The sequence below is a fragment of the Poecilia latipinna genome, unplaced genomic scaffold (genome assembly GCF_001443285.1).
Source record: "Poecilia latipinna isolate Pla-1442-1.1 unplaced genomic scaffold, P_latipinna-1.0 Scaffold216, whole genome shotgun sequence".
NCBI lineage: Eukaryota > Metazoa > Chordata > Actinopteri > Cyprinodontiformes > Poeciliidae > Poecilia > Poecilia latipinna.
The window spans coordinates 211,891-224,529 of record NW_015112832.1 but is presented as its reverse complement, the minus strand read 5'-3'; the positions used below and the strand labels follow the sequence as shown (position 1 = coordinate 224,529).

Genomic DNA, 12,639 nt, shown 5'->3' with positions numbered 1-12,639 from the left:
TTCCCCAAACCAAAAAAAAAAAAAAAAGAACAAAATTCATTTCAAAAAAAGGGACACGTTTTTTTTTTTTTTTTTTTGGTTTTGTCTTGAAAAACAAATCAATATTTTACTCAAAACAAGTCATTAAAAACCACTAAATCGTATATTCTGTTAATTAATGTTTCTGTCAAACTCTTAACAATCCTGAAAAAACTAAGGAAACTGCCAAGTTTAACATATACATTTAAAGAGTATTTCACTATTTCATGATACACAACAGTTCTGTGATTGTGTTCCGACAAACTTCCTCACTAAATATATTCAGGACACTTTTTGACAATTTATATTTTGTTCCCTGAGTTTGTGGGCTATCTTCTCTGCTGCATCAAAGGGTTAAATTTGTTTTACAAAGCTGCTACAACATCCTAAAGCACACGGAGTTCTGTCAATCCAACTCGCCACAACACGACTTCAGTAAACTCAAATCACGCCTGCTGAGCATCTGTGCTGAGACAGGAGTTTACAGAAACAGCAAACAAACGTTGGGGTCTTTCCTCTTTGTGTCAAAATCCTCTGGTTGAATAGTTTTGCTGATGCTGCGCTTTGTGATTACAGTTACAGTTTTTCTTAATTTTATGTGACCAATTCTGCCCATATTTTCTACACTGTTAACATCCTGACTGTAGTCTGGATTTGAGAAAGTCTGCTTTATTGATTTTTATCACCCAAGTACAGAAAGAACTAACGATTCACTGGACCTTTTGTCTCAAGAGAAGCATTTTTGTTTTATTTGCACTGCGTGTATTCCTTTTTCCCTTCCCTTTACTCCACTTAATTACCTTCCCTCTGCCAACCACTAATTAATTTAGTGTCAGGAAAGAAAGAGCACAAGCTAGCAGGTGGTGCTGTTCAATGAATAGCAACAAACTAACTCTAGCATTAAGGAGTGACTGATGTGAAACTATCAGATTCGTTTTGCAGCCTATCCAAGTCTCCCTGCTATAATCTAATACACACAAATCCCATCGTGTTAGCATTTCATTCTGGCAGCATTGCGTAAGGCAATACTGTCAATCTGATTACGGCTGACTTCTTGGGAGGGGCAGAAATTTACATTTAGGATAGCAAATCAGACGGGATAATAGGTAAAAAAAACAAAACAGATAGGAGGCTGAAAAAATGGCTGAGACAGACTTTGAGTGATAGTAAGGGTGAAAAAAACACGTAGGGAGGAGGAACTAATTGTATCTGGCTCAGCACCTCACTGCAATTACTCAGAGGCTCTCCTGCGCTTCGAAGAGAGGTTCAACTTCATGAGGAGATGAAGCACATATTTATCAGTACGGAGTCAAGCATAATGTTTAGCCCTGAGGCTTAATGTTGAGTCCCACTGCCTTGTGTATACACAATAGATTTACTGTCTGAAACGTATTCTGTGTACACATACGCGTCACACAGAGCGGGTCGACCGGGGATAAACAAACCCACCAGGACGTGGCCCCTTGCGGTTCAGCTGAATAAAATGTACTTCATCTTAGCAGATAATTCCTCAAAATAAAAATAAAAAATAAAAAAAACATGCAGAGTGCATCACTGCTGCAGCCTTTTCTGTGCTTTGATGAGGTATTGTTCTCACCTAATCTGCTCCAGGACACAATGGGGCGAGGATATCCCGTGGCAACACACTCCAGGATGGCGGTCTGGTGAACAGTGAGGGTAAGGTTCTCCGGGCCGACCAGAATCACAGGCTCTTTGTAAACAGACGACTGAGAGCCTGCAAGAAAAAGAGTAGAAGTTGGTATGGTTAAATTGCTTTTTTGTTAATTAGTTAAATATACTGTCACAATAATTTTCAGTAAGCCCATATTTCTGTATTAAAAATGTTTTCATTGGCCTGGTGCAGTTATTGTTTGTAGGTGGAAAAATCACCTTCATTAACAGAATAAAGTTTTGAAACCATATGTCTCTGTGATGAACGAAAGTAATTCACTTTTTGAATTTAATTACTGGAAAAACATGAACTTTTCAACAATATTTATGTGTACTGAATTATCAAAGTTTTTATTCCACATGTTCTCACCTTATTGCTAAAACGTCAATGTATTTCCCAAGAATCTTATGCGGTCCGTTAACACAATGCACACAAAGAAAGGTGAAAGTACAATATACTGCTTAATTAAGAGTTTTTATGGCGAGGGGAAGAAAACAGCACGTGAGAGACAAGTCTGCAAGTAATGACAACCTGAAACAGTCAGGAGAGCCTCTGCACTGTGTTTTACTCCAGCACTGTTGTGTGCCACGCAGCAGAACTTTCCGCTGTCCTCTTCACGCACTCCTGTGATTTGCAGAACGCCTGTCGGTAGCAGTGTATACCTACACGAGAGAAAGAGTCAGGTGAAGGACGTTGACAAAAAAGTAATACTGTTTGAAAGGCAACCTCAGGCCATGCTCAGCCCAACCTCTCATTTGTAGTGTCCACTGGGCGTCTGTCTTTTTCCCAGCTAATAACCGGCTCTGGCAGACCATGGATCTGGCACTGGAATCGAGCCACGCCAGACTCTTCAGCATGCACCGACTCTGGCTGCACATGGAAGTCTGCCATAGCTGTGGAGAGTGAGGGGAGAACGGGATTTTAGGCCGTACCGTCATAAAACAGCTTCAGAGCGAAGATGCCTCTGTGATTACAGAGAGGAGCATGGAGTCCAGGAACAGATGGCGAGGTCCCCATTGAGTCCTGATATCAGTATTCTGTAGTCTGAGGCCACATAAAGATGTGGAAGCAACTGAAACCATAAGTCATTGATGCCAAATGTTATGTAAATCTGAATTAACAAAACAAACCTGGAAGAAAATGTAAAAAGTATTCAGAAAATACACAGAAAAAAGAAATAATCTATACACAGCGTTTACCAATGATAAAATCTTCCTTTTAAATTTACTGACTTTGTTACAGTTATCAATCTGTACTTAAAGAACAGACGCAGACATATGGATTTCCTGCCACATTTACTATGTGGGTCAACCTTTTATTCCCCCAGCTTTCTTTCAAATCGCTTGTCAATAAAGAAAAAGATACAAATACCATAATTACAAAACCAGTATCATTATCCCGAGTGAGAGCCTCATTCAGCTGCACTTCACATATCTACTCCCCACAGAACAAAAGCATAATCAGAGTTGGAGCAAGCAGTAAACTCAATTAGACAGAGGCCCACTCCTCTCTCTCAGTTCTCCCACCTGCTTCAACAGGAGCGGCCTCTTTTAAATGTCAGCCATAATTAACTTGGACGAAGGACGACTTATTTTAATGTAGTTACTGTATTACAACAGGAGCGTCCAGAACCCCTTATTATATCATAACCTCTTGCTCCAACGTGGAGCCTACATTAATTTATTGGCCGCAAGAAGAGAAAGCAGAGAGCATTGCTATTTAATGTCTGAAAGCTTTAACGTCTTGTTTACTGTGTGTCCCAATCTCTTTTATATATTATAACAGTTTATGCTTTAACACTAATAATTGATATTGACATTAACTTAACTATGGCGGTGTTATGTCATTTCAGTTTAGAAGAGTTTGCATAAATGCTGAAGTGCAAGCATAAAGGTCAGCAGTTGAAAGGAGACTAGTCAGGGAGAAGCAGTTCACATAAAGTAGCACACTTTAGAGCAGAGTGGCACCAGTGGTCTAGCAAAGTCTGACACCCTAATTATTTCATATGGCAGTTTAATGAGAAGAGTGGCATTCTGCAACACGACTTGACCTTAGGTCTCGCGATGGATGTCGGGAGCTCTAATGAAAATTAATTCAACGCAGTCTTGTTTATATAGCACCAACTTGTAAGATAAGTCATCTCGGGGCATTTTAGATAGCAGGGTCAGGACCTTGCTATATTACAGAGGAAAAACACAACAATTCCCTTTTGTGCAGTGCTTGGCAACAGTGAGGAGGGAAAAAAGCTGTCCTCTTATTTCAAACAAGGAGGAAACTTTAGCAGAACCAGACTCTGGGTGGGTGGCTGTCTGCCTGGAACGGCTAAGGTGAAGAGACAGTAGAGAGACAAAAGACTTGCAAACCTCTCTTTTGACTGCTCACTCCGTGCACTGTGGAGTTTTGACATAAAAGGAAGACATTTGAACAATTTTAGAACTATTTTGTTCAAAACATTTGACACTAAATTGATTATAGTCGAATTGTTCCCGGTGCAACATTTTTCAAATCTCCCTTATTTACTGTCAGTTTATATATTTATTTATTATTTAGAAAAATATATATATTTATTCATCTCATTCAAAGATAGTGTCTTTTTCAGTTCTGCATGATGACAATATACTTGTCGACTTCAAAGCTAGAACAAAGTAAACAGCAGAGATAGTGGTAAACTATGTAATCTCGCTAAATCTTTTAAATAAGACATGATTTTATCAGTCAAAATTCCCAAGGAAATCCAAAAGGCTCATGGCAAAAGGTTTTTCACAAAATACTTGGAGAAAACTGTTGTTTTGTAAGATGCAGATGACTGTAAATGAATTGGCAACCTGTCCGAGTGTATCCTGTCTCTTGCACAGTGATGGGAGACCAATCCAACAAGAACAGACTGACGGATATATGGATGGACTGATAGATGGACAGATGGACGGACAAATGGACGGATGCTTGATTTCAACAATTCCAATTTTAAAGAAAACACGTCCAATGCTCCAAAGCACTCTTGGATCTGTCACATTTTTATAAGAGTACACTGGTTTGTATCGGTTTCCAAGTGGGAAGTGTGTGAAAGTGGATACACTTTGTGCAGTATATCCACAATGTGTGTACTGAACTTTGTGCAGAGAAAATAAGTGCAGTATACAACCAGAGAAAATAGAATAATCTTGGACAGAACAGATGAAAACAAAAACTCATGAGGAGGTTAATACTGTAAATCCTTAGAGAGAGGAAGAAAGTGTAAAGGCAGAGAAATGCTTTGTAGGAGGTTGTTCTACAGCCAAGGTCTTCAGAAGAATGACAAGAGTTATGATCTAGAAATGCAAAAAAAAACAAAAAACAAAAAAAAAACTTTTAACTTTAATCGTTCCTTCTGAACTCAGCGTGGAAGCTGGTTCAGGAGGAAATGAGCCAGAAATATTAAACCTTCGCTTCAAGTGTTTGGTGTATTATTTTGTTATAAAAACTGATGAATTTTTCATTTTATTGTCCAAGCATGTTTACAAGCATTATGAGTGCGATTATCAAAGACACTCGAGCAATACTTGCTGTTGAAGGCTGTATTTGATCAGACCTTGACTTGTTAATCACATTGAACAGGTCCTACCATAAATGTGATAATCTCTGTTATAATCAAATATTTTGTTACATCTACCACTTGGAACTGTGGTAAAACCCAAAACATCATTGCCAAAATTTTTTACTATATTTACAGAAGCCATTTGTATTACTGTCTGGTTAACCCACTGCAAGACCGTGCCTGAGGCAAAGTCTGGAGGAACAGTTTGTTATTTTAACACTTTCGAAGGTGCTGATAAAAAATGGAGATACATGGGTAGGCATGCAGGCAAAGTCCTCCGGGCAAAAATCCAGCTGTTTCAAAGCTGTGTCTTTAACGTAGAACTCTTGAAGTAGCTTGTGCTTCCTTACAGTTAAATGAATGATGAAACACAGTCTATTCCAAATCAAATCAGTATTTTCGTCTTTGACATTGGACAATGTGACCTCTGTATGAGTTTTGGTTCATTTAAACTGATAAATACCATCACAGTCTGAGAAACATCCCCCCCCCCTAGCATGATGCCTAAGCCACCATGCTTGCACAGTTTGAAGTCGGTGTTTGGGGGTCGTCTGTGGCCTCAAACAGAGCGATTTTGCTTTCATCACTCTACAAAATGTTGTTTCTCTTCAGGTTAGTCAATGTGTTGAAATAAAAGCTATTTCAGTTTTAAGCTTCATTTTCACAGTTATTATGAACACAGCTGTATCTTTGGCTGGAAGACTTTAATTTCAACAAATGGTAATTTTCACCAGTGAGATTTTGCAAGATGATTTTAAAGCAGAGGAGTGAGTCACAAAAAAACACAGCGGTTTATATAATGTACAGCAATGTCTGAATTTACTGGGACACTTAAACATTAAAGAACAAAAGGAGACAAAAGGGTACCACTGCCTAAAGGAGCCATCTTGTGCATCTTTGCCAAGTACTCATGGTGCACGCTGATTTGGCTCTTGTGTGTGTCCTCTGACACACACCCCTAGCGGGCCCCACCCTTGGCCCTCATGCATAAAACATGGGGTTCTTTAAGAGGCCCTTGCCCCCTGCAATCTCTCACAAAATCAGACACAATTGTCAGAATCACAATAGGGAAACATATACGGATAAATGTATACAGGAAAGGGGGACTTGTTAACTGTCTGCACCAGCCGTAAAGAAAAACAGCCTTGAATAATCTGCAGTGTGTTCAAGTCTTTTATTGTTAAAGGTTAAAATCAGTCTAGAAATAAAGCTCAGCTACGGCCACCGTACATAAACATATGTTAATGTAAAGAGGTGGTTTGACTAGAGCGCACCATTTCAACCCCCCCCTTCGCTGAAAGAACAGTGAGGCGCTCTCACTCATCCCAAAACCTGGCCCCACCGGACCTGTTCAGCCTTTGTTTTTCGCTCTTCCTTTGCTCTCTGTTGACAGACACTCACACATGATTAAAGAGTGTCCACTACCAGCGTGACGCCGCTGGCTGAAATGAAGCAGGTCTAATTGCCGCAATAGAGGAGAGAATGGACGTGGTGCATGCTAAAAAGAAACCCATACACAAGTGCACAGGGAGGAGATCGCTCCTTCAACATATGTTCGACAGTTTGTGACAAAAGAAGAATGATTGAGGGAATAATATGAGGAAGGGCTGCAGACAGGAAGTGTGAAGCATGGTGTTTTCAACAAGTAGCTGCACTGTAAATCAGATTTTGTCAAAAGTGAAAGGGACTGTCCCGCTGGGTGTTTCACGTTAAACAAAAGCAGTCCGAATCGAGCAGAAATCCGCTTGAAAATCAGGCTGAAAGAAATTTCACCTGCATATGCCTGAATATTTGCAAGCGGGAACAAAGACCTAATAGCAAATGCATGTGGTTGGGCGGTGTTGTGCAGGTATTGTTCAAGAATTTCAAGTTTAAACTCAACAAACCAGGTCGTGTTTACCCGAACCTAAAACTGGGGGATTAAAGGCACTTTCCTGTCAGCAAGTTCAATCTATTTAATGAAGAAATGCAGATTAAATGGTGATTGTTTCAATTACCCCTCTGTGAATTGGTTTGTTTTTTTTGGCCTAATGAGCCAATGTAATGATCTTTATTACTCAGATTCAAACACAGAGGCACTTGGGTAACATACAGATCAAATACCTGCACCATTATCAGCAACACTGCATGCTGCGGTGGCCAAATCAACCAAGAAGATTAGCTATTTTCATGTATTTTACAGCTCTGGTGATGGTTTTTCTTTCCTGTGGTGGGAATGATTCATTGATACGACAGACGTAATGATGCCATCACATGCAGACAAACGTGCTGCAGCAGCAGCAGTCGAACCTGCAGCTAGAGGTGTTATACTGTCATTGTACTCCCGTCCTTTTGCCTCCAGCCACGTCTGGCGTACATCTGCGCTGCACTTGATCGCGCTCCTCACTCCACTCCCACGAGTCCTCTCAAGCCTGTGACATCATTAAGCACATGTTGTTCAAGCTAGTGGTGGTGACTGCTGCACCCACCCTCGCTCTGCTTTGATAAACGAATAAAACCAAGATGAAACCAATAAATAATGGAGAAGGTAAACGGTGCAATTCCAGCTTGGACTTCCAACAACCTCAAAACAGGCATCCCTTGAAGTAGTAGCAACCCCTGCGACGGGGCCATGAAGAAAGCATTGTTATGCAGATATGATATTTTATTGGCAGACTGCCCAATCGGGACCCCACCTCTTCTCCTGTCGGGCACCCAGTGCAATACGTGAGCAACGCCGTCATCCATCTGCTGATTTGTGCGCGATGCTTATCATCTAAGGAAGGATGGGCTTCACACACACTGACACACTCTCATTCCCCCCCTTTAATGCACCGTCACCATGACACCTTCCTGCATCGGAGCCCGCGTGAGCAAAAGCATCAATTTACCAGAACATCTGCCAGGGGAGCCGAAGTGGCAGATGTTCAGATGAAAACGGGGCTTAGGAAGCAAACCAACTGATCACTTATGGTAAATGCACCCAAGCTAATGTACCTGTAGTAAAATTTATAAGGCATGACCTGGCAGTTATTTCTGGCAGTCAACCTTTACGTTTTACTCCTTGTGTTGCTTTATGAAGAGGAAAACCTCCATTTGGCTTTGGGAGAAAGACACTGGACCACCCTGAATTAATGCACAACCTTAAAAAACCCGTTTAGATCCCAAACAGTATCTGGACAGTGATTGTATTCAAAAGCACAATTATAACGAATGACCTCTAAAAATTGACAAAACAATGTTTCCAAAATATCATTTTAAGATGTGTAGCCATCCAAAATGGCTCACAATTTTGTCATCTGCACTTGTGTGTGAGGTTCCTTTACAGATGACCTCATGAAACTCAAAATTTACCACCTGTTCTAAAACATCTATTCAAAAGATCGACTCATATGCACAACAAAGAGGACTAACACTTGAATCACAAGATAAAGGTAAATAACGAGGGTGTTTGTTTTGAAGATATATGGTAGAAGTAGATTAGTGTTGTCCACTGTTGGATAATTTATCACTCATGGATTGCCCTTGGTATACATTCTCAGTCATTCAGTATGATGCAAAGAGAGCGGACATTTTCTCTTGTCTCCTGAAGACATTTCATCTCATATCCAACAGGTTTCTTATTTCTGAACATAAGAGCCCCACTCATGACCTTACCTGCCCTTTTAGGGTGATTGTTCTGACTACGATTCATAAGCCTGAAAAATAGAAGAAGTCAAGTTTCCTTTCACTGAAGCACTTAGAACTATCACCTGTGGGCAACAAACTGTGTTGAGTCATTTTAAGATAAGTTATATGTAAAGTTATATTGTTATTTTATGTTTTCAAAGGTAGTTCAACAAATCAGTCTTTAATGTCACCTATTAGGGTGCAATTAAAATTATTATGGTGCAATAAAAAATTTAACCCTCCAAGTCAAATACTCGTGAAGTCGGCTCCAAAGCAACGCATTCAAACACCAAGACAAAAGGTTTTTGTTTCCAGAAATGTTCACAGATAAATACAAATTTCTACCCCCATCAATAGTCAAACTTGTTCTCTTAATCAAATACTTCATTTCACTGTTCAACCAGCTGAACTTGAATTTCCCCTGTCAAGTAACGCAATGTGTTTGAGAACAATTTAATTGCCTTTTCTGCTTGTGTTGCAAGTTCATCTGCATCAGGCATTGCAGTGGTGTCACCGTCTGCTTGTTGTTGTGTTGATCAATAGCATGGAGCTGGTGTACTCCAAGTCAAACATATTAAGACAGATGGCTGCTATAGGAAAGGTCTGCAGAAAATGGGTGTGGCAGCAAAAGGGAAACTAATACCTACTCAAAAAAATGCTTAATATGTTCTAAGGCACAGTTTACCTTGCTCCATATGTTGCTGTTCCTAAAAGGATTCTGTACAGATGTTCAAATGAACAGAAAACGTTTTGTGAAACATCAAGTCTAGTCACAGGAAGCGTGTTTATTACTTGACGTGGCCCTATATGCGGTCATCTATCACCTGAGGAACATTTCTAGGATTAAAGCGCTGATGCAGTAGACGGTCTACTGAAAGTCACCAAAGTGTAAAAGTACAATGACATCAAATGTCTCTGATCGCTCTTTCTTGACATGTCCAAAAAGTCTGTTTATGCAACCTTATGTATACATGTATACATGTATACTTGCCGATACATGTATATTTTATATATACATGTATCGGCAAGACGCCGATACATGTATATGTAAAATAACTTCATATTACTACATATTGCATACTGCACCTATATCTTTGTGAGGCCTGGTGGATGGTTTCACAAAACAGAGACGCCAAACAATATTCATTTTCACTCGTATCTAATATAGAATTCCTTACAAATAAATTCTGGTACATATTTAAATCGAGATCATCAGGCTGTGATGCAACCCTGCTGACCACTAGAGAAACCACACAGCCCAACTCCTGCACAATTTATTTCAATCCACTACACTGTCTTAGACATGAAACGCTTACTTAAATTATGCATTATTAGAAAATCTCCTCTCGTGCTTTTAATCAATTAATCAAAATCTTTTAGAACCAAATTACGCTGGTTGCTGATGCCTTAGTGCTGTCTTTCTGAATCAGACAAGATGTGATTAAACAAAATGTTAGTGTTTAATGCTCTTGGGAAGGCATGCGTAGGTGGAACCAACACGTGCATTTTAAATGTCGTACATGCATAGATAGCTATTACAGAAAACATTGTGACCATAACCCATTTGATGTCTAAGTAAAATATAGGCTTTTCAACATAGTATCCATTACTGTCATAACAAACATTGCGAGACTGGCTGCCAAACGCTGAACAAACACTTAATCAGTGTAATTATGCAGTGTAAACACAGAGGTAGCTCTTCGTGTTGCATTATCAATTTGCAGGATGCTGAGGTAGGCAGATATAATGGCATGCTGCACAATAACATGATGGAGAGGCACATTTCTCAATGTCTGCTTTGTTTTTTTTTTTTTTTTCCGGTGGGCCCTCCTCACCCAGCCCATCGACCTCGGAGACAAAGCTGGGGCCTCCTCAGCTCCTCGCCCTGGCTACCACACCCCTCACTCCAGCACCACCATCAGCTTCCTCCGTGGCACACTACCATCCGTCGTTCCTCCGGCCCCTGCTCCGCCCATTACAGGCCCCCCACCTTAATGCTCCCACCATTCACAGTGGACCTAAATCTCACACTTAGCGTCCTCCACTCACTTCAGCATGCAGACCCTAATTAAAGGGAGAGCCATTAAAGCTCAACAGATGCTGAAAATTAAGGGATTATTCAAATGATTTCCAGTCACGGCTTTGTAAGATTAGAGACACGCACGGGAGAAAGGAGAGCGGATAACAGCAGGAGGGAGCAGGGAGGGAGGCAAATATGTGAGAAATAAGAGCTAGAATAACAGACAACGGCGACAAAAAAGAAAAACGGGATTAAAAATGACATATAAGTGTTTCTTCCTGCCAACTCTTTTGATACGGCTTCTTTTCTAATGAAAACCATGTTTAATAAGTGCTTGAATATGCAAAGACTCACAAGTAATTATTAGAGGATTTGATATGTGAGAACAACAGAAAGAAATGCAGAAAAAGCCATTTCTTTGTATTGGTTCAGGACCCACTGGTTGTAAAACTCATTAAAATCTTCAAACTTTTCCTCATTGCAGTCGGCGACGGCTTGAATAAGCTCAGAAATCTCCTCCGCTTTCCAAACGTGGGCTCAGTGTGATCCTCGCTCTGCCTATCACATGGTCTTGTTTACCTTCAAATGCAGCTGTCTCTCTTTTCAACATGAAATTTGCATGGTCCCCGTCATTAACCGATGTGAGTCGTGCATGCTCTGAATGCGAGTAGCACTGGCACTTTGCCCTCTCCCATTCTTACCCTGCGCAGATATACAAAACCTAGATGTGCCGTTTAGTTTTCAGTAGATGCAAGAACAGTCTTTCAGCAATATATTTTGAGCATAGTGCTTAAGCGTTGTGAGGACAAAAGCTTGCACATAAACACTTGTGAAATATACATTTATTTTTTTGTGATATGAAAACCAACTGTAGCTCCTTGTTATAAATGTAACATCCTTACAATGAAATTCCCTGTAAAAGAGGCCAAATATTTGACAATGACAATATTGTGATTTTCATACGGACATAATTTTCAGAAGCATTTGGAGGAAATATTCCATTGAGATGATGGGATACTAATGAGAGCAGCTGTCTTCAGAGTCTTGCCAAGTTTGTATCAAAGCTGGAAGACAAAAAGAAGTCAATGTGTTTGCTACGGGCTGCTGGTGGTTTTGATGCTAATGTTCCCAAATATCAGCTAAATTTATGACCCGTCAAAATTATCGCAGAAAGCACTTTTCATTTCATTTGCTAGGAAAACCAGAGCAGTAGCAATATGAAAAAGATTAATGTATAAAGCATGAATAAAATGTAAAATGTGTTATTACTGTCTGACATTCAATATGACTAAAATTTTCCTTTTTTAGATCAGTTTATCACTGAAATTGTCACTGTATGCGCAATGCCAGAATAATGACAGAAAATATGTTTAGAGAGTTTTTTTATTAAACGGTCACTTCTCCTCAGAAACAGGAAAAGTGAATACAAAAACTGACAAAAAGGGAGGATTTGGGGAAAGAGACACTTCAGTGAATGAGAGTATTCTCCCATTACAGGAGCTTCAAACCATCTTCTTGAAAGAATTCGATCTCCTCTTAACTCAGCCCCTTCCTTAATTTGTTCCTCTTCCAGATTACCATCTTAATAAGGACATTGAATGTGGGGTAGCTCCAGAGGGATAAAGTCCTATGAAGTCTCTTGAAAGTTTCCCACTGACCTCAGCCTGAGCATTTTCTTAAAGGCACAGATTTTGGGGGTTTTTAAAT

The 12,639-nt window shown here is 40.0% G+C and overlaps 1 protein-coding gene across 2 annotated transcripts in view; it reads right to left on the bottom strand.

Moving 5' to 3' along the window:
• Positions 1-12,639, bottom strand: part of igdcc3 (immunoglobulin superfamily, DCC subclass, member 3) — a 69,991-nt gene that overhangs the window by 34,076 nt on the left and 23,276 nt on the right. For both annotated transcript variants that reach the window (XM_015031748.1, XM_015031749.1), the window contains exons 3-5: positions 2,439-2,583; positions 2,222-2,352; positions 1,616-1,753 (exon numbers count right to left, since the gene is read on the bottom strand). In XM_015031748.1, coding sequence (XP_014887234.1) covers positions 1,616-1,753; positions 2,222-2,352; positions 2,439-2,583 — 414 coding nt within the window. The remainder of the gene's footprint in view (positions 1-1,615; positions 1,754-2,221; positions 2,353-2,438; positions 2,584-12,639) is intronic.